The sequence below is a fragment of the Eretmochelys imbricata genome, chromosome 10 (genome assembly GCF_965152235.1).
Source record: "Eretmochelys imbricata isolate rEreImb1 chromosome 10, rEreImb1.hap1, whole genome shotgun sequence".
NCBI lineage: Eukaryota > Metazoa > Chordata > Testudines > Cheloniidae > Eretmochelys > Eretmochelys imbricata.
This window is the reverse complement of record NC_135581.1, coordinates 35,206,448-35,229,013: the sequence shown is the minus strand read 5'-3', so window position 1 is coordinate 35,229,013 and position 22,566 is coordinate 35,206,448. Positions and strand designations below refer to the sequence as shown.

Sequence of the window (22,566 nt, the reverse complement as noted above, 5' to 3'; positions counted from 1 at the left end):
GAAACAAGCCTTTGTACAGCACCCAGGGTGAGAATCTCAGCGGCTAAGCAGAGGGACCAATACTTGCCCCTGTGGCCACAGGGTAAACTAATGAAGTGGTGCAAAGTCCCTGCCCAGCTTCACCACAAGAGGGGGCCTGCGAGCATCAGGGCTTGCAGCACGACGCTGGTCAGGGTTTGGCAGAGGCAGCATTCTGAGCTCTGGGGGGCTGGTACACCATCTAAACTCCCCCCTTACACACATATAGTTGCACTAATCAGAGAGAGCCCGAGCTCTCAGGAGAAGCCTCCACCTGGGGACTTCTCTGAGAGCCCCTTACCGAGTCGCCGGTATCCCTCGGTGCCCGCAATGGGGCCTGGTGCCAGACTGTTGACACGGATGTTGTTGGGCCCCCACTCCACTGCCAGGTGCCTGGTCATTGCATCTGGGAGGAAGGACATTCAAAGCAGAATGAAAAACAGAGCAAAAACAGTGAAGGGATTTCAGAGTGAACAGAGGGAGCCGCCGGTTGGAATGAGAGGCAGAGGTGGGGGGTGTAGGTCTTTGCGAACAGGGACCGCTAACAGGAAGTTTTGAGAGGGAGTTCTCCAGGTGAAGGAGGAGCAAATATGGGACTCTTGGAGTAAGTGGCTATCTGTAGTGTGTGTTTGTGGGTTACTTGCTGTATGCTGAGCTTGTGTTTCTCTGTCTGTTTGTTTTTGTTTGTTTGAAGGACTGTGTGCTGTGGCCGGCAGTTGGAAGCTGTGAGCTTCTAAACAAGGTTTGAAATCTAGAAGCCTCTGTTCACTGGCTGAGCCTTAGTCAGGGGGCAGGGCTTTCAAGAAGGCCAGGGCTTTATAAAGCAGTGAGCAAGCGACCAGGGACTGCTAACGGGGAGTTTTGAGAGGGAGTGTGGAAGGGGAGTGGGAAGGGGGTGAGGTACACTTGCCATTCTTTAAAACGTTTAAACTAAACTATCATCAAAACTTCTTGATTTAAACAAAACCCTATCATTAACCTAGGTAGCTGTAGGAGGAAATGCAAGCAGAAGCCCAGCAGCAGACTGGGGGCTGTCCTGTTTATTGCATTCAGTGTAGCATGTATGATTACCTGCCCTGTGGGCAGGTGGCGTCTAAGTGTGCATTCGGTGCAAGGAGTTCCTGGCCCTCAGAGACATGTACGGGCTTTGGAGGCCAAGGTGGCAGAACTGGAGGAGCTAAGGGAGGCAGAAAGGTATGTCGATGAAGCTTTCCGGGACACTGTACATTTGTCCCACTTCCAGTCAGACAGCCCCTGCACTGTTAAGGAGGATGAAAGCCCCAGAGAAGGAGAGCGGTCAACGGGAATAGAGGGAAACCTTCCCATAGTTGGGACCCTCCTTCCAGATGATGTTGGGGTATCCTCTCGCACTGAAGTTACCTCTCCGGGGGAGGGAACTCCAGTCATTAGGAAAAGGCAGGTGTTAGTAAAGGGAGATTCAATCATTAGAGACATAGATAGCTGGGTTTGTGATGATGGGGAGAACCGTATGGTGACTTGCCTGCCTGGTGCAAAGGTTGCGGACCTCTCGTGGCATCTAGATAGACTTATGTGTAGTGCTGGGGAGGAGCCGGTGGTCGTGGTACATGTAGGTACCAATGACGTAGGGAAGGGTAGGAGAGACATCCTGGAGGCCAAATTTAGGCTGCTAGGAAAGAGACTGAAATCCAAGACCTCTATGGTGGCATTCTCAGAAATACTACCAGTTCCACACGCAGGGCCAGGAGGGCAGGCAGAGCTTCAGAGTCTCAATGCGTGGATGAGACGATGGTGTAGAGAGGAGGGGTTTAGATTTATTAGGAACTGGGGAAACTTTGGGGATGGGGGAGCCTATACAGGAAGGATGGGCTCCACCTACACCAAATTGGATCCAGATGGCTGGCACTTCACATTATAAAGGTTGCAGAGCAGTTTTTAAACTAAGAGATGGGGGAAGCCAATTGCTGCAGAGGCGCACGTGGATCGGGCAGAGACTTCTCTTAGAGGAGAGTCTATTGATAGAGATTCTCTAGGGTTTAGTCAGGAGGAGAGGATGGAAGAGGATAACGTATGGGCCAGATCAGATGAGAAACATTCACATAAAGAATCTGACGCATCAGAAAAGGGCAGACAAATAAACAGTGACATTTTAAAGTGCGTGTACATAAATGCTAGAAGTCTAAATAATAAGATGGGTGAACTAGAGTGCCTCGTGTTAAAGGAGGATATTGATATAATAGGCATCACAGAAACCTGGTGGAGTGAGGACAATCAATGGGACACAATCATTCTGGGGTACAAAATATATCAGAAGGACAGAACAGGTCGTGCCGGGGGTGGGGGGGGGGAGAAGTGGCACTATATGTGAAAGAAAATGTAGAATCAAATGAAATAAAAATCTTAAATCCACATTTTCCACAGAATCTCTATGGATAGTAATTCCATGCGTTAATAAGAATATAACCGTAGGAATCTATTATCGACCACCTGACCAGGACAACGATAGTGATGATGAAACTCTAAGGGAGATGAGAGAGGCTATCAAAATAAAAAACTCAATAATAGTGGGGGATTTCAATTATCTCCATATTGACTGTGTACATGTCACCTCAGGACGAAATGCAGAGACAAAATTTCTTGATACTTTAAATGACTGCTTCTTGGAGCAGCTGGTACAGGAACCCACAAGGGGAGTCAATTCTCGATTTAGTCCTGAGTGGAGCGCAGGATCTGGTCCAAGAGGTAACTATAACAGGACCGCTTGGAAACAGTGACCATAATATAATAACATTTAACATTCCTGTGGTGGGAATAACACCTCAACAGCCCAACACTGTGGCATTTAATTTCAGAAAGGGGAACTATGCAAAAACGAGGAGGTTAGTTAAACAGAAATTAAAAGGTATAGTGACTAGAGTGAAATCCCTGCAAGCTGCATGGACACTTTTCAAAGACACCATAATAGAGGCTCAACTTAAATGTATACCCCAAATTACAAAACACAGTAAAAGAACTAAAAAAGAGCCATTGTGGCTTAACAACCATGTAAAAGAAGCAGTGAGAGATAAAAAGGCATCTTTTAAAAAGTGGAAGTTAAATCCTAGTGAAGTAAACAGAAAGGAGCATAAACACTGCCAAATGAAATGTAAAAATGTAATAAGAAAAGCCAAAAAGGAGTTTGAAGAACAGCTAGCCAAAAACTCAAAAGGTAATAACAAAATGTTTTTTAAGTACATCAGAAGCAGGAAGCCGGCTAAACAACCAGTGGGGCCCCTGGACGATCGAGATACAAAAGGAGCACTTAAAGACGATAAAGTCATTGCAGAGAAACTAAATGAATTCTTTGCTTCAGTCTTCACGGCTGAGGATGTTAGGGAGATTCCCAAACCTGAGCTGTCTTTTGTAGGTGACAAATCTAAGGAAATGTCACAGATTGAAGTGTCACTGGAGGAGGTTTTGGAATTAATTGAGAAAATTAACAGTAACAAGTCACCAGGACCAGATGGCATTCACCCAAGAGTTCTGAAAGAACTCAAATGTGAAATTGCGGAACTATTAAGTATGGTTTGTAAACTGTCCTTTATGTCAGCTACTGTACCCGATGACTGGAAGATACTTAATGTAACGCCAATATTTAAGAAGGGCTCTAGAGGTGATCCTGGCAATTACAGACCGGTAAGTCTAATGTCAGTACCGGGCAAATTAGCTGAAACTAGTAAAACTATCAGACACATAGAAGAACATAAATTGTTGGGCAAAAGTCAACATTGTTTCTGTAAAGGGAGATCATGTCTTACTAATCTAATAGAGTTCTTTGAAGGGAGTCAACAAACATGTGGACAAGGGGGATCCAGGGGTCATAGTGTACTTAGATTTCCAGAAAGCCTTTGACAAGGTCCCTCACCAAAGACTCTTATGTAAATTAAATTGTCATGGGATAAAAGGGAAGATCCTTTCATGGACTGAGAACTGGTTAAAAGACAGGGAACAAAGGGTAGGAATAAATGGTAAATTTTCAGAATGGAGAGGGGTAACTAGTGGTGTTCCCTAAGGGTCAGTCCTAGGACCAATCCTATTAAACTTATTCATAAATGATCTGGAGAAAGGGGTAAACAGTGAGGTGACAAAGTTTGAAGATTATACTAAACTGCTCAAGATAGTTAAGACCAAAGCAGACTGTGAAGAACTTCAAAAAGATCTCACAAAACTAAGTGATTGGGCAACAAAATGGCAAATGAAATTTAATGTGGATAAATGTAAAGTAATGCACATTGGAAAAAATAACCCCAACTATACATACAATATGATGGGGGCTAATTTAGCTACAATTAATCAGGAGAAAGATCTTCGAGTCATTGTGGATAGTTCTCTGAACACATCCATGCAGTGTGCAGCAGCGGTCAAAAAAGCAAATGGGATGTTAGGAATCATTAAAAAAAGGGATAGAGAATAAGACGGAGAATCTCTTATTGCCCTTATATGAATCCATGGTGTGCCCACATCTTGAATACTGCGTACTGATGTGGTCCCCTCATCTCAAAAAAGATATACTGACATTCAAAAAGGTTCAAAAAAGGGCAACTAAAATGATTAGGGGTTTGGAATGGGTCCCATATGAGGAGAGATTAAACAGGCTAGGACTTTTCAGTTTGGAAAAGAGGAGACTAAGGGGGGATATGATAGAAGTACATAAAATCATGACTGGTGTGGAGAAAGTGGATAAGGAAAAGTTATTTACTTGTTCCCATAATATTAAAAACTAGGGGCCACCAAATGAAATTAATGGGTAGCAGGTTTAAAACAAATAAAAGGAAGTTCTTCTTCACTCCGCGCACAGCCAACCTGTGGAACTCCTTGCCTGAGGAGGTTGTGAAGGCTAGGACTATAACAGGGTTTAAAAGAGAACTGGATAAATTCATGGAGGTTAAGTCCATTAATGGCTATTGGCCAGGATGGGTAAGGAATGGTGTCCCTAGCCTCTGTTTGTCAGAGGGTGAAGGTGGATGGCAGGAGAGAGATCACTAGATTATTACCTGTTAAGTTCACTCCCTCTGGGGAACCTGGTATTGGCCACTGTCGGTAAACAGGATACTGGGCTGGATGGACCTTTGGTCTGACCCAGTATGGCCATTCTTATGTTCTTATGTTTAAAAGCAAAGGAGTGAAAGTGGTCAGGATTGACTAGCAGAGGGTCCTGTGGGTCAGGACTGAGGGGCTTAGGCAGCGCTGTGGAGGAGATGGTGTATCCAGAGCTGGAATAGCAGAGGTCTGGGGGGCAGGGGGACAGGCTGGAATAGCAGGGCTGCTGCAAGTCAGCACTGAGCACTACTGGCAGGGCCGGGGAGGGCAGATCAGGCATACGACGGGTGCTGAGTGTCTGAATGAAGAAGAGGAGTCAGAATGCACAGGACTGGGGAAGCAGCTGGCCTTCTGTAGATACCCCCTTCAAAGAGCTGTGCCTGCCTGCTGACAGAGGGCCTTTTATCACTGCCATCTGCCAGCTGGTCCCAGCAGTCGCCCTGACAACGTGTGAGTTTGTGTTTGTGTCCCACAGGCCATGTGACTAACGTCGTCTGGCATTAACAAGCCGGGGAGACTGGCAGCATAGTGTGGTCTGCTGGACTGAGCCCAGCACAGGCCTGGGTTCTAAACATAATGCTGTCACCAGCTCAGTGTGACCCTGGCAAGTCACTCAGAGCAAGATCCAAACCCCACTGAAGTCTGTGAAAATGCTCCCAGTGATTCCAATGGGCTTTGGATTGGCCCTTAGTAGTGAGTTTCTGTTAGGCTCTGATCTGCGGAAGGCTCCGCAGTCAGGGTGCGTGGTGGTGGGGGATTGGAGGTGCACAGTCAAACCAGCTTTCATTAGTCTCCTTTCAGTTACTTTTCCTTTCTGCACAACCACGGTTTGCTGGCGGTATCCCAGAATGCATCATCCTGTGTCATCACAATTTTTCTGCAATGTCACATCCTGGAAAGCGGCAAGTACAGAGATTGCACAAGGGGGGAATAACTGGTTAAGCCACCCTAGAGAGCCAGGCTGAGTACCCCTCTTAGCCTGGTCAGGGAGGGTGCCGCAGAGCTCTGGGCTTGACTCAGCCTATCTGTACCAAGGGGAGTACTATGCAAGATCCTAGTATTGTTCTTCCAAGCCTCTCCATCAGAGGCTCTGAAAGAACCAGTATGTTGGCTGGGCTTTGGCAGCTTGAAAAGACACAAAAAGGAACCAAATGGATCAGGTGTGTTTACTGTACCTACAGCCGCCTTAGCTGTCCCAGCATGCACCTGGAGAGCCTGTCCTCTGTAGCTCAAAGTCGCTGTGATGTTAACTATAACCCCGCCATGGTCCTGGATAAACAAGACAGGGAGTTAGGGAACAGAGCAGAGATATCATCTGCTGGGGCAACAGGACCTGGGCATGGGATGGAACAGAGAGACTGACCAGAGAAATACCCTGAAGGCGAAACTGGTCTGGTGATGAATGGGGATTGTCTGCCCAACTCTTGTGGCTCTGCCATCTCTGCCTGGCTCTCTGAACACCTCCCTCCTTGGGATCTGCATAGGACAGCTCTCATTCCGGGCTATGCTGGAACATTCCAGAACAATCTGCAGCCCGTTTCTAGAAAGGTATAAGCACCCAGAGGAGGCAGGAGATGGCAGAAGATTAGAGGCCTCAAGGAAAAGTGAAGGAGCTGGAAGGATTTGGGATGAGAAAGAGAATCAGTGTTTCACTGGCTCATGTCGCCTCCCTCCATCTACTTCTCCTAAGTCAAGGTCACCCTCTCCCCAGAATTACGCACAACCCACATTTTGCAGGCAGCCACTTTCTAGAGGCCGCCCAAACCACATTCACTGTCACAGGTGAATGGCTGTGTCTGGGGAAGGTTCTGCTGCTCCGATCACTTCTGCGAGGATGGAAGGTACAGGAAAGACACGAGGAGACAGAGGTGATATAAAATGGGGCTGCCAATGAGACAAGATTAATCAGCATGATTGGCTGTGGTCTCAGCACACCAGCAGCCTAACCACTGTCAAGTGTTTTGTATGCATCACGGCAAAGGGGAGTTCTAAGGAAGGGTTTGGTGGAGGAGGAGGCAGCTGCTTTGGGGGTGTTTAAGGGGAGCTCCTCCCAAGCAGGAGGGGCAGCCTGGCAGAAAGCACAAAGGGGCTTGTTGGAAAGTTTAACGAGTGGGCGATGGAGGTTGCCATCGTGGGTCCACTGTGGGCTGAAATTAGCCTTTCGATACTGGACAAGAGATGATAGGTGGGGCGGGGCTGGGCTGAGCAGGGCCTTGGAAGTGATGGCAAGGGCTTATGTTTGATATGCTAGTGGTCTCCAAAGTGGGATGCACGCACCCCAGGGGGTGCGCACGACCATCTGTGGGGGTGTGCGGAAGGAGGAGCGCCGCCAAATGAGCACTGCTGGCACGGTGGCAGCAGCGCTCCGGGACCTTTGATTCTTCAGCGGCGCGCCGGCGGCAGCTCGGCTCTCCCCGCTCTGTCTTCGGTGGCACAGTGGAGGCAGCTTGCCTCTCCCCGCTCCGTCTTCGGCGGCACGCCCGGCGGCAGCTCGGCTCTCCCCGCTCCGTCTTCGGCGGCACGCCCGGCGGCAGCTCGGCTCTCCCCGCTCCGTCTTCGGCGGCACGCCCGGCGGCAGCTCGGCTCTCCCCGCTCCGTCTTCGGCGGCACGCCCGGCGGCAGCTCGGCTCTCCCCGCTCCGTCTTCGGCGGCACGCCCGGCGGCAGCTCGGCTCTCCCCGCTTCGTCTTTGGCGGCACGCCCGGCGGCAGCTCGGCTCTCCCCGCTCCGTCTTTGGCGGCGCGCCCGGCGGCAGCTCGGCTCTCCCCGCTCCGTCTTCGGCGGCGCGCCCGGTGGCAGCTTGGCTCTCTCTGCTCCGTCTTCGGCGGCACGCCGGCGGCAGCTCGGCTCTCCCCGCTCCGTCTTCGGTGGCACGCCGGCGGCAGCTCTTTTTTTTTTTTGATTCCCCAGAGCTGGACCTGGGGTGTGCGCGATTCAAAAAGTTTGGAGACCCCTGTGCTAGAGAAGAGGGAGCCAGGGGAGTGATGGAAAGAGAGAGGGGTGATGTGGTCAGAGCAATGGGCTAGGGAAAGGATCTTTGCAGTTGCTTTCTGAAAGGATGGATACAAGCGCGTGTTCATCTTGTTTTGTCCAAGGGAAACAGGACTGGACTTCAATAGACTATCCAAAGTTAACCCTTTCTCTCTCTCTCCCTGTCCTCCACCCCCCCAATCTAAAAGCCTGGCAAACAGGGGGGTTCCCCCATAAAAGACTCTCTGCAGTTGAAGGGAAAGGGACTAAGGAACAGTGTGACAATTAATACATTACATTTCAAATGCTTTCACTGTTCTCTGTGCTTTAATAAAAGGTTAAAGAGATTTTTTCAGAGGTGATTGGTACAAAGGGGGTCACTGGTGATAACATGCCCTTGAACCCCAGACCACACGGTAACTGTTCAATGCTGTAATAGCAAGCAAAGATTTTATTAATAGCTTATTCATGGTAGGACCCAAGACACGCTCCTTATCAACATGACAGACTTTCCAGCAGCACATTCCCTGATGTAGGATGAACTTACCCGCAAGCATTTCTCATAGAGCACTTTGGAGACATTGAAGGTGCCAAGGGTGTCAATGTCTATCACTGTCTTATAGGCATTGAAGGACAAAGCACTGGCCGGGCACAGGAAATTACCAGCAGCATCTGGAGAGGGAGAGCATCCAGGGGCACAGTCAGTGGGGAGAGGGGGAGTGAGACTGCTATGATCTATTACCAGGTGGGCATAGGGTGCTGCTCCCTCCCTTCCTCTGAAGCAGGGACACGATGTGTGTGCACGTGTACAATCCTCCTAACTGTTCACTATATAGAGAACACACGATCCACCTCAAGACTACCAATCCAGAGCCACAATGACACAGGCTGCCCTGTGCAACTTCTAATGGCTTCTGGCTCCTCAGTTTAGGTGAGGCACTGTAACTTGCCTTAGCTGCCCCCACTTTAGTTAGCGAAAGACATTTTTAAGAGTGCCCCTCAGGCCTCTACTGTGCTATTCAGGAAAGTCCCCAAAGTCTTACAGCATCTGCTTTGGAGTCCCTAGCTCTCTGGGGCAGCAGAGCAGCTAGCTGCGCACAGACCTTTCAGGCAGGGATACACTTTTACATACAGTAGCTGAGCATATCCCAGAACTGGGTGAAGGGATCATTGTTCAGAGAGAAGCAGTGCCCCGGGTGACCACACCAGGGCTCTTGAGGAAGAACGCTACTGGGACAATTGGGTATCAAAGGGTTGGCTGCAATCGATTTCCAGATCAGCCAAGCAGGGGCTGCTTAAATTGCTGCTTAAGTGGGCGATACAGAACAGGATAGAGTCAAACAGAGATGAGTAGGGAACTCTGCTGGGTTGGGAATGAGGCTTGACTGCCCCCTTCCTCGCTTCATTTTCTGGCAGACAGTTGTCAGTCCGCTACCTCCATGGGACCAGTATTCCCAGCCTCTCGTGTCACTTGGCACTGCAGGCTCCCACAGGGCAGTGAGAGCATAGGAAGCTTTGCCCAGAAGAGAGCAATATTCCTTCTAGTCCAGCATCCTGTTTCCAGTGTGACCAGCATTCAGACGATGGTACCTGTGACAGCAATGCACCCAGACATTAACAGAACACTGCCTCCATAGGGGGGCAAATTTCTTCCCGACCCTCAGTTGGTCATGAGTTTGTTCCCTGAAACACATGGGTTTGTAAAATCCTGTCACTTCCCCCAATTCGCAAGCAACTCACTGTTAACGAGGATGTCAATTTGTTCAAACTCTTTCACAGCCTCGTCCACCGCTGCCAGGATGGTTTGGGGCTGTCGGACGTCTAGAGAAAGAGGCAGGCATCGCTGACCAGTAGCAGCCTCCAGCTTCTTGGCAGCCTGGAAAAGAGAAAGAAAGATTTTGTATGAGGGATCCCAGTCCTACCTCCTGTTGTTAGGAACCAGAGGGGAGACTCATACTCTGGCATCAGCAAAAGGACATATCAGGCAGAAGGACATGCTCCGTCCCTATCAAGACCTGGGGCAGCTGTTTGTGTCTCTCGTCATATGATTGTGTTGTTAAACAGCTGCCATGTCCCACCCCAGAAGGAGCTGCATTTTGGTGGTTGGTGAAGTGATTCTTGTATGTACTATAACCTATAAATTACTCTGTCGAGCGCGTGGGATGTTTACATCAAGGCTCTGTTGGAAAGATCACAGCAGAAACGTGCGTTTGCTTCTGAGCACTGTATTACCAGAGAGATATTGACACATTAGAGGGATCCAAGAGAGAAGCAACAAAAAATAATAGAGGCTGCAGGCACTGGCTTACACTGGAGGACTGAGAGAGCTAAAATTTAAGCTTGGCTAAGCGACGCCTAATGAGGATGTGATAACAGTCGGCAGTATCTGACGGGTGTAATGGAGAGGAATTGTTTAGGCTGGGGATGTAATTAGAAGCAATAGAATGAAACTAAGAAAAGTAAAATGTAAGCTCAATAAAAGCTTCCTAACAGTGAGATCTACCAGACTTTGGAAAGAGTCCTTGCATGTGTCATTTGAATGGGAACAAAGCACGGAAGGCGATCCTGCTCAGGCCCTCAGGGCCGGGCTGCTAGATCTTTTCATCTCTAACTCCTCTGTTTCATTGCCAAGTAAGAGTCATCAGTGCCTCTTGAGCCACATTGACTATGGGATGTTCTCTCTGTGTTCTTTCCATCCTCCTCCCACGGATAAGTCTCCAGAGAAATCTCACAGAGAATCTCTCATAAGCCATTTACTAAAAGGCAAACTCAAAGCTCCAGCAGAAAACACAGAACCGGCACCCATTAAAAAATGCTTTTAATAGACATCATTATCATACGGGTTAGGAGGACCACACAGGGGCATCTAATGGGGAAAAAGGCCAACAACCTGGAACATACATATGGCCACACTGGGTCAGACCAATGGTCCATTTAGCCCAGTATCCTGTCTTCTGACAGTGGCCAGTGCCAGGTGCTTCAGAGGGAGAACAGGTAATCATCAAGTGATACATACCCTGTTGCCCATTCTCAGCTCAGGCAAACAGAGGTTAGGGACACTTCAGAGCATAGTTTTGCATCCCTGCCCATCCTGGCTAATAGCCATTGATGGACCTATGCTCCATGAATTTATCTAGTTCTTTTTTGAACCCTGTTATAGTCTTGGCCTTCACAACATCCCCTGGCAAAGCATTCCACAGGCTGACTATACGCTGTATGAAGAAATATTTTCTTTTGTTTGTTTTAAACCTGGTGCCTGTTAATTTCACCAGGTGATACAAAAAGAACAGGAGTACTTGTGGCACCTTAGAGACTAACAAATTTATTTGAGCACAAGCTTTCATGGGCTACAGCCCACTTCACCGGATGCATAGAATGGACCATATACTAAGAAGATATACATATACATACAGAGAACATGAAAAAGTGGAGTAAGAGGCTAATTAATTAAGATGAGCTATTATCAGCAGGAGAAAAAAACTTTTGTAGTGATAATCAAGATGGCCCATTTAGACAGTTGACAAGAAGGTGTGAGGATACTTAACATGGGGAAATAGATTCAATAAGTGTAATGACCTAGCCACTCCGAGTCTCTAGTCAAACCCAAGTTAATGGTACCTAGTTTGCATATTAATTCAAGCTCAGCAGTTTCTCACTGGAGTCTTGTTTTGAACTTTTCTGTTGCAAAATTTCCATCTTTAAATCTGTTACTGAGTGGCCAGAGAGCTTGAAGTGTTCTCCTACTGGTTTTCGAATGTTATGATTCCTGATGTCAGATTTCTGTCCGTTTATTCTTTTGCGTAGAGACTGTCCGGTTTGGCCAATGTACATGGCAGAGGGGCATTGCTGGCACATGATGGCATATATCACATTGGTAGATGTGCAGGTGAACGAGCGTTCTGTTATTTTCTTTGTTGAGCCTGTCCGGTAGTAGGTGACTTCTGGGTAGTCTTCTGGCTCTGTCAATCTGTTTTTTTTCACTTCAGCAGATGGGTATTGTAGTTTTTAAGAATGCTTGATAGAGATCTTGTAGGTGCTTGTCTCTGTCTGGGGGATTGGAGCAAATGTGGTTGTATCTTAGAGCTTGGCTGTAAACAATGGATCGTGTGGTGTGTCTTGGATGGAAGCTGGAGGCATGTAGGTAAGTATAGCGATCAGTAGGTTTCCGCTATGCCTCCAGCTTTCATCCAGGACACACCACATGATCCATTGTCTAGAGCCAAGCTCTAAGATACAACCGCATTTGCTCCAATCCCTCAGACAGAGACAAACACCTACAAGATCTCTATCAAGCATTCTTAAAACTACAATACCCACCTGCTGGAGTGAAAAAACAGATTGACAGAGCCAGAAGAGTACCCAGAAGTCACCTACTACAGGACAGGCCCAACAAAGAAAATAACAGAATGCCACTAGCTATCTAATATGGCTGCTACTCTGAAACCTGTCATCAGGTGACACCTACTTCTTGTGTAATGAGGAGTAAATAACACTTTCTTATTTACTTTCTCCACACCAATCATGATTTTATAGACCTCTATCATATTCTCCCTTAGTCATCTCTTTCCCAAGATGAAAAGTCCCAGTCTTATTAGTCTCTCCTCATATGGAAGCTGTTCCATACCCCTAATCATTTTTGTTGTCCTTTTCTGTACCTTTTCCAATTTCAATAGATCTTTTTTGAGATGAGATGACCAGATCTTCACACAGTATTCAAGATGTGGGGGGTACCATGGATTTATACAGAGGCAATAGGATATTATCTGTCTTATTATCTATCCCTTCCCTAATGATTCCCAACATTGTTAGCTTTTTTGACTGCTGCTGCACATTGAATGGATGTTTTCAGAGAACTATCCACAGTGACTCCAAGATCTCTTTCTTGAGTGGTAACAGCTAATTTAGATCCCATCATTTTATATGTATAGTTGGGATTATGTTATCCAATGTGCATTACTTTGCATTTACCAAAATTAAATTACATCTTCCATTCTGTTGCCCCGTCACCCAGTTTTGAGAGATCCTTTTGTAGTTCTTTGCAGTCTGCTTGGGACTTAACTATCTTGATAGTTTTGAGGAGTTTTGCCACCTCACTGTTTACCCCTTTTTCCAGATCATTTATGAATATGTTGAACAGCACTGGTACCAGTACAGACCCCTGGGGAACATCACTATTTACCTCTTTCCATTCTGAAAAATGACCATTTATTTCTACCGTTTGTTTCCTATTTTCAAACAGTTACTGGTCCATAAGAAGATCTTCCCTCTTATCCCATGACTGCTTACTTTGCTTAAGAGCCTTTGGTGACGGAAGTTGTCAAAGGCTTTCTGAAAATCTAAGTACACTCTATCCACCCTTGTCCGCATGCTTGTTAACCCCCTCAAAAAATGTTAATAGACTAGTGAGGCATGATTTCCCTTTACAAAAACCATGTTGACTCTTCCCCAACATATCATGTTCATCTCAGTGTCTGACAATTCTGTTCTTTACTACAGTTTCAACCAATTTGCCTGGAGTTAGGCTTACCGGCCTGTAATTGCAGGATCATCTCTAGAAACTGAATGAAAAGAGAGTTGGTGTTTAAAATGGTTTACAGAACAAAACATTCTCCCTTTTGTATGAAGTCTTGTTATACTGCAGCATATCTAAGACCCTCCAAGAATCTCACAGATCTAAAGAGGTTCATCTCATTATTGACAGAGTTACAATATGAAGCCCCAGTCCTGCCATCAGGTCTGCACAGGCACAATAAAGTCCATGCAAGCATAAAGAGTCACTATGAGAATCCAATTGCAGGACTGAGGCCTAAGTCAAGAGAATTCTTCTGCTGACCTAGCACTGCCCACATCTGGGAATAGGTCAGCATGGTGCCGTTGCTCAGAGGTGTCGATTTTTCACACCCCAGAGAGGTAGCTCTGCCGATGTAAACTCCCAGCGTAGAGCAGCCCCATTCCACTGCAAGGCAGACTTTGCTTTGGGTTGCAAAAGTAATTGGGTTGCAAAAGCCCAAAAGTAATTAACCTTGAGGTGGAAACTGAATGGCCAGTTGTGACAAGATGGGGTGCAATCGAGACCAGTGAGGGGCTGTGTCACACCCTCCCTGCGATCTTGTGTGCCTTCAATACCTTGCTGCAGTGACTCCCACCTGGGCCAATCACAAACAATCTTTCAGCAGGCAAGTCACACCCTGAGCGTCTGTGAGTAACTGCAGCCTGCCAGCCACACATGGATTACACTCTGGCTTTTACCAGCTTTAGTTACCTTTGCCGGGGACCCCAACACACTCCCAATCCCAGATTTTCCCCCAGAAATGTATGTCTTGTACTGTCCAGCCCTCTCCTGGACAATCCAAATGTATTATGACTGGTATTCCTCTAAGGGAATAATATACAATAGCTTGTTATCTTAGAGTTACCCAGACACTTTAAGTTAAACACACTGGATTAGAATAAACAATAGAACAAATTTATTAACTAAAAAGAGAGATTTTAAGTGAGTACAAGCAACGAGGTATAAAAGTCAGAAATGGTTACAAGGAAATAAAGACAAAAACATTTCTAGTGCCTAGCTTAACAAACTGTATTAGAGTCAAAGCAAAAGTTTCTCACCACATGCTTCCAACATTAGACATGCCAACACTCACCAATTAGTTGTGAAAAACGCCATTTCTAAGTAAAAGTAAGCCTGACTCATGATCTCATGTTAGAACTCTCAGAGTCAGCCTTAATTTTACTTAGAAATTTCTATCAGCCCCTGCTGTCAGATAAGCTTCTCTGTCCCTTCCCACCTCACCCCACTGCCCTAGCTCAGCCTCCATCCCCCACCTCTTTCCGCTGCCCTGAGGTGCACATTGTTTTGGGGAGCCACTTCAATACACCTCTTCTGCCAGGGCTGTATAATGCCTCCCCGGGTAGCTGCTTGGAGCTCAGCTTCCACCAGCACCTCCTTCTCATTTCCCCAGGACAGGGGTGGCCAACCTGAGCCTGAGGAGGAGCCGGAATTTAACAATGTACATTGCCAAAGAGACACAGTAATATGTCAGCAGCCCCCCCATCAGCTCTTCCCTCCGCCCCTACTCCTAGGGCCTCTCGCCCACCGGCAGCCCCACCAATCAGTGCCTTACCCTCCCCGCACCTCCCAATCAGCTGTTTCGTGGCGTGCAGGAGGCTCTGGGGGAAGGAGGGGGAAGAGTGAGGGCATGGCAGGCTCAGAGGAGGGGGCGGGAAGGGGTGGAGTGGGGGCAGGGCCTGTGGCAGAGCCAGGGGTTGAATAGTGAGCACCCCCCGGCACATTGGAGAGTTGGCGCCTGTACCTCCAGCCCTGGCTATGCAAGGAGCTGCATATTAACTTCTGAAGAGCCGCAGATGGCCACCCCTGCCCCAGGGTTTTCCTTCCTGCTCTCAGCACTGCTGCTGCTTCTGACCTGGAGCAAGGCAGAGTTAAAATTCCATCATCTTCCTCTGCATCCCCCAGTCCTGGAGGAGGGTTACCTGCAGGACAGCGGCAGGAGATGAGGCAATAATGGGCATTCATAGACTATTGGGGGGAAGTAATGTTTTGTGAAGCTCCATGTGTGATGTTCCTCCTCAGTGAGCAAGTCTTTAATGTCCCTCATGTAGCTGTCTCCCCCACAAACAGTGGCAGGGGACCATTTAGGAGAGACTTTTCCACACTGGTGCAAAATGTCCTGCATGGAGCTGCACATACTTTGGCAGTTATGGGAAAGGTGACTGCCATGGCCTGGGCGGGCAAACGACAGGGAGTGGACCCTGCAGGTCCTGCTCCATAACTGCATAAAGGTAAGAGCTCAACGTATTATTGAGAGAGCTCCTCCAGCAGGAGCCCAAATCCTCTTCCTTTCAATAAATATGCAAGTGCAGGCAGCACTGTGCCAGTCACACACCCTCTGAGAGTAGGCAGGGGGAGATCAAAAACCTGAAGGTGGACTAAAAAAACCCATGATTTAATCTTTTATAAGAATCTCATGATTTTTCGGCCAATCTTATGATTTTTCGGGTCTGATTCATGATTTCTGAACTGTTGGGGTTGGCAATGCCACAACAGAGTTGCTGACCAAACTCTTCAGGTCAGGACCCCTCCTCCAGAGTCCAAAGGCTGCTTCTTTTGTCTTTTCAGGTGCAAAGAGTGAGATGGACAGGGAGAGAGAGGAGGGGTCTCTTGGAGTGTTTGTCCCTCTTTTTTTATAGTGTCAGTTCCTCTCTGAAAAGCATTTCCAGCTGAGAACCAAGAGACGGGCTGGTGGAGGAAGGAGATCTCATGCTGTTTCTTTGCTAACATCCAGATCTCTTTGTCCCTGCCCCCCCCCCCCCCTTTCTTACCAAACAATGGCCACTTCATAGGTGATGGCCCATCAGCTTTGTTGACACCTGACTGGGCATCAGCTTGCACTTTGTCTCAGAGAAACTGGTTTAGCCACTTCCCAGACTTATCTGGGAAACACAGACCAGCCATAATGTCAACTTATGTTCATAAAATTTATGCAGGTTACTGATCAGCAAGTTATGAGTTTTCAGATGATACCTCCCAAGGCGTGCCTTGTACAAAGATCATTACAATAGCGTGTGACTACAAGGGCACATTCTGTCACACCACTGGCATGATTGGACTCCATCACCCCACAAATGGCTACTGTGCCAGTGGGAACAGGGGAAGAAGGGGAAAGAACCAATGATCGATGGGCACAGCCAGGGAGCGCAGGCAACCAAGGGAGCAGCAAGGCTGGGAGGCCCCAACAAGCTGTGTGATGGCATAGGGAAGCAGAGCCTGTGTCCCGGCCCTGCCAGAGCTGCAGCCAATGACGAGAAGGAAGGCAGGACTTTTGGAGGCTGAGCAGCTCTCTGACAGCAGGGAGCCTCTCCCCCTCCTCCCCACTGCCCCAAGTCACTGATGTGCCGCCGCGGAGCCGTCTGGGTGTGACGTGACATGCTCCTGCCCAGCCCCAATTTCCACCTTTCCGGGGTGGGGGGGGGAAAGGAAGGAGGAAGGGGAAGCCCCTGTCTGATTGGCTGCCTGCCCCACTGAGCCGCCTACAGGGGAGGAGCAGCCAACCAGAGCTGCCACTGCAGAAGGGCAGTGGAGATTCCCCTCCCCACCATGAGCTAGCTGAGGAGCGTTAAGAGCCACTCTCCTGTGAGCAGCAGGACTAGTTTCCTTTCCCCCTCTCCCCCACCCCCAGCACCTACCTGGGAATGGATAGGGGAACCAACTACAGTCCCCCAGGGCCTGGGAGAGGTGGGTGAGGAACCCAGGAGAAGGAGAGATGAGACAGAGCAGAACTAATTCCTGAGCATTGGCAGATGGGAAAGACTGGTTTCCCCTATAATTAAGGATACTCTGGCTTTCTGCTTTTCACCATAATCAATAAGGTTCTGAGCAGAGGGGGAGGGCCAAGGGCCTAGTTTGGATAGAGTGAAAGGTCTGGATGACGGGGGCCTGAGCTGGTATGTGTGTGAGGGGGGCGATGTGGTACTTGGTTGAGGGGCCCTTAACTTCAGTCAGTATCTCCCCTCACATCCAGAGTGACTCTGCCCCTCCCCCCGCTACAGATTTATGAGGTCATCACTGCCTCACCCCATACCCTGCGTGACACCCCTCTCTCATGTCTCATTCAACCCTGAAGGCTCTTTGCCCCACCATTTCCAGATTTCCTGCAGCAGCTCCTGAGCACAGTGATCTCTTCCCCAATCAATGTGTCTTTCTCTCTATCCCTCTCTCCCACCACCACCACTTCTCTCTTCTCTGCCCCCCAGGACACATGGCAGGGCTGGGTGGGAGACTGCCCAGGGCTGGAGTCCACCAGTCTTCGCTCTCCCACACTCCTGGGGATGGGGCCAGTCCCAGGAGTGAAGGACGAAATCCCTAAAGGACAGTTTGGGGCCCCCACATTTATGACTCATGTCCCTGATGCTCAGGCCAGGTACTATGGTTCCAGCCTCTCCCTGCTCCAGCCCCCCGCTGGAGGACAGATCCCACATGGCACGTACAGCACATGGCTGCTGGAAAGCCAGCAAGGTGCTGGCAGACCTACATGCCGCCTTCCACGGAGGAGCCGCAGCTTTGTCAGAGCCCCACATGCTACTGCTGCTGAGGGGAAAACCCAGGTGGTGATTCCCAGCCCCTGCCCCATGGAAGAGTACCAGGGACCTGGAGCCAGTGAGCATCGGGCAGGCAGGGAAACAAGGAGGGGGACAGAGCCTATGTGCTTATCAGCTGCAGCAACATCACGCTACCCCTCACCCCTCCCGCATGAGTGGGGTAAGAACGGCCAACACACCCTGGCCTGGGGAGGTAGGGTTTGTGACTTTCAGGATTTTCTTTTTACTTGTTGGCCTTTCCACCCTCCCACGTAATGTCAAACAATTAAGTGCAAATCAGAATGGGCTGATGCATGGCCAATACTTGCCGTGTTGCCAACTCTTGCAATTTTAGCACAAGTTTCACAACATTTGGTGTTTCTCTTCAAGCCCCAGCTCCTGGAGTCAGGTGATTTCCTGAGACTCTCAGCTTTTACTACATAAAAAAATTACAAGGAAGTTTCTAGCCCTCACAATTGCAGAGAAAAGTTTGAAAATGTAACCTAGTGGCCCCTAAAGACTCAGACCCCAAAAGGCAAATACAAGAAGGAAACAATTTATTATTTTTAAAAATCTTGTAGGGTTTTTTTTAGCCCAACTCATGATTTTTCAAGTGCTTGGTGTTTGCAATACTGCATCTTAATCAGCCCAACAGTCACACGGATTCACTCTCCAGTTTCTATCTGGATCTTTGTTCCACTTCAGTGAATTCTACACAGGGTGAAGCAGATGCTGGTTTACATCTGATGCACTGCTGTTACTTTATGAATCTACATGGAAATCAGCAACTCACAATTGGAGGCTTTGATTTAATTGAAATAAAACAAACAAAGCTCAATTGAACAAAGTCATTCAGTTTAGGGCATCTTCCTCATGCGTAGTCAAGTCTAAGGGTATGTCTACACTGGCAGAGTTACAGCACCGCTCTGAGCGCGCTGAAGGGAAATCGCTGTTGTGTGTTCACACTGTCAGCTGCCTGCGCAACAGCATGTTCACACTTGCTCACTTTCAGCAGTATTTGGAGCGGTGCATTCTGGGAAGCTATCCCACAGAGCATCTCTTCCTCTTCTGCCGCTAAGAGTTGTGGGAAGGTGGAGGGGGTCGCGGGGCATCCTGGATCCTGTCCCAATGCCCCGTGATGCATTGCTTTGCATCCCAGCAATCCCTGTGCTTCCGTCCACATTTGGCACCATCTTTCAACGCTTTGTGTACTGCGCACTCTGTTTCTTTGGGCTGCAGGAATGGATCCCAAACTGTTGACCAGTGTGACGTTCTGTATCTCGGGGGAACACGCAGCACCCCCATGTTCATCCTTATAATATGATTGTGTAGTATCTAATGCAAAGTTTGTCATGTCAGGTGTCTTCAGAAGGCTCATGATGCACTGAGCACTGTTGTTATAGTAATGTAATAGTAATTGTTATAGTAATGTTATAGGTTGTAATTTCATGTATATAGTTATGAGGCTGAGAATGTGTCCTCATGGCTTAAAGCAAGCCCAGGCAAAAACTCTCCAAAAGCAGAGGGGCAGTTCAAACCTCATCAGGGCATGTATGGGACAAACCCAGCCCAGCCTCACAGGAACAAAGGACACTGGCCTAGGCAACAACAAAAGATCTATTGGACTCCCCAGTGAGTCACCTCTCTTTCTTTCGTCAGTTTAGGACTGCGATGAGGTAATGCTCACCTGACTCTGCAGGGGGTGGGCAAAGCCAAGAGGGAAGAAAGAACATGATAAAAGGGAGAGACGCTTGCCATGCTCTTCTTCTCTCTTCCCCCTCCACCTACAGACATTACCACCAAGCGACTGAAGCGCTGATCAAAGGGGAGAGCCTGGCTGAAGGGCAACCAGACAGCCTGTGGTGAGAAGCATCTAAGTTTGTAAGGGCATTGAAAGTGTTAAGATCACCTTAGAATGTGTTTTGCTTTTATTTCATTTGACCAAATCTGACTTCTTGTGTTTTGACTTATAATCACTTAAAGTCTATCTTTGTAGTTAATAAATCTGTTTGTTCATTCTACCTGAAGCAGTGCATTTGGTCTGAAACATGTCAGAGACTCCCCTTGGGATAACAAGCCTGGTACATATCAATTTCTTTTTAAATTGACAAACTCATAAGCTTGCAGTGTCCAGCAGGCATAACTGGACACTGCAAGATGGAGGTTCCTAGGGTTGTATCTGGGACTGGAGATGTTGGCTAGTTTCATTCCGTTGCACAATCCTAGGAGCAGCTTACATGCTAGAAGCTGTGCATGAACAGCCCAGGAATGGGGGTTCTCACAGCAGAGCAGAGTAAGGCTGCCTCCCAGAATCAAGGATTGGAGTGATTTAGCAAATCATCGGTACCGGTAACACCAGAGGCGAACGTCTGCTGCTCGTTCTGACAAACATGTCACAAGTGGCAGTGGAGTTGTTCCTTAAACTACAAAGGCAAGAGGAGAGTGACATTGATCTTGCCACATGTACTAGCTACAACATGAGATTGCTTATGGCATTCACGGAGGTGCTGACCACAGTGGAAAGCCACTTTTGGGCTTGGGAAACAAGCAATGAGTGGTGGAATCACATCGTCTGGGATGACTAGCAGTGGCCAAAGAACTTTCGGATCAGGAAAGCCACATTCATGGGACTGTGTGATGAGCTCACCCCAACCCTGCTGCACAAGGACACAAGAATGAGAGCTGCCTTGCCGTTGAAGAAGCGCACGGCAATTGCACTGTGGAAGCTGGCTATTCCAGACTGCTACCGATCATTCCTGTCCTTACATTTTCCACAGGATATGTTCACTATGGAAGACATCTCGATGCTGATGGTGAGCAGGGAATCAAGGGAGGGTTTTCTTCAAGACTGTGGCTTCCACCCTGACCTTTATGCGGCTTGCCTGTGTGCAGCAATGTTCCACCCCTCTCACCCCGTGACAGCAGAGTGTTGCAGGAAAGTTACCATTAATGGGGCAAGAAATAAAGCAGCTCTACCAAAGAACCTGTGGCAGTGGATTGCCCAGTATCTCCATGAGAGTTTCCTGGAGATCTGAAGCAGATTCCCACAAAGTGAGGAAGTCAACCAACAGCCTGTTCTGCTGCTCAGACTAGGCATGTGGTGATATGCGCATCATACAAACACAAGCCTGCTTTCTGCAACCCTCCTGCTCCCAACAACTTGCTTCAGCGATTCCCAAAATCAAATCCACTTACCAGGGGCCTCCTCTCCAGTTTGCACTTCGCCAAGATCCGACTGCTGTGACTGGCTAGGCTCCTCTGGGTAGAAAAGAGCTCCTGGCTGCCTGCATCTCTGACCTCCATGTCGTCCTCTGCCTCTGGGTCCTCCTCCCAATTCACATCCTCGTCCAAGGTTTTCTCCTCCTGGCTCGGTCCACCCAAGTATCCACAGCGGCCTTTGCAGTGGAAGTGGGGTTGCCACTGAGTATCACGTCCAGTTCTTTGTAGAACTGGCAGCTCATGGACACAGCACCAGAGTGGCAGTTTGCCTCCCACACCTTGTGGTAGGTGTTCGGCAACTCCTTCACTTTGACCCTGCACTGCAGTGTCCCCCGGTCATGGCCCTTTTCTGTCATGCATTGTGAAATCTGTCCGAAGGTATCATAATTCCTATGGCTGGAGCACAGCTGTGACTGCACTGCGTCTCCCCAAATGCTGATGAGGTCCAGCAGCTCAGCATTGCTCCAAGAGGGGGATCACCTGGTGTATGGAGCGGGCATGGCCACCTGGAAAGACGTGCTGAGACCACTGCACACATCACTGAGCAAACAGGAAGGGGACTTTCAAATTTCCAAAGGAATTTACAGGGTAGGGATGACGTTTGATCTCCTGAGGGCAGGGCAGTAGAGTTCAAACCGACGATCAGAGAGGCAAGAATAGGCACTGTGGGACACCTCCTGGGGGCCAATCACAGAGCTGTAATCGACCAGGGTGTCTACACTGGCACCGCAGCGCTGTACCGTCAGTGCAGAAACCTCTACGCCTCTTGTCAGGGTGTTTTTTTTACAGCGCTGCAACTGCATAGTTTCTGCGCACTAAGTGGCTTGGTAGTGTGTACACCTCAGGAGTTAAAACACAGAAGGCTGCTATACTACGCAGAAACTTACCAGTGTAGACAGGGCCTAAGAGGCCATTTTCTTTCTCTACTTTCTAGAATTTCATTCTTTTTACCTCCCTTTTAATCATGCACAAAACAAAAACATGTAGTGACTGGAAAAACCCTGCTTAAGGACCCAGGTAGTCCATCCTCTGGAGCCAATACAGGATTAGACCCTACACCGAACTCAGTCCCATTTCCAGCTCTGCCACTGGTTTAACTTCCTTCCATGCCTCAGTTGCTTCATCTGTAAAATGGGGATTATGATACTGGGAACTCCCCCCCCCCCCCCCCCCCCCCCGTTTTGTAAAGCACTTTGAAATCTATGGA

At 48.4% G+C, this 22,566-nt stretch overlaps 1 protein-coding gene across 6 annotated transcripts in view; it reads right to left on the bottom strand.

Moving 5' to 3' along the window:
• The window catches only part of DECR2 (2,4-dienoyl-CoA reductase 2), a 30,372-nt gene that overhangs the window by 3,053 nt on the left and 4,753 nt on the right, over positions 1 to 22,566 (bottom strand). For 3 of the 6 annotated variants that reach the window (XR_013347338.1, XR_013347337.1, XR_013347340.1), the window contains 5 exons: positions 9,786 to 9,921; positions 8,593 to 8,717; positions 7,354 to 8,028; positions 6,252 to 6,345; positions 415 to 424 (listed from right to left, as the gene is read on the bottom strand). Coding sequence is in view for 2 of the 6 variants with exons in the window: in XM_077828663.1 (XP_077684789.1) it covers positions 320 to 424; positions 6,252 to 6,345; positions 8,593 to 8,717; positions 9,786 to 9,921 (460 nt within the window). In the remaining 4 variants the exon portion in view is untranslated. Of the gene's footprint in view, positions 1 to 319; positions 425 to 6,251; positions 6,346 to 7,353; positions 8,029 to 8,592; positions 8,718 to 9,785; positions 9,922 to 21,335; positions 21,536 to 22,566 lie in introns of those variants that run through there. The other 3 variants (XM_077828663.1, XM_077828662.1, XR_013347339.1) reach the window with 2 other exon arrangements.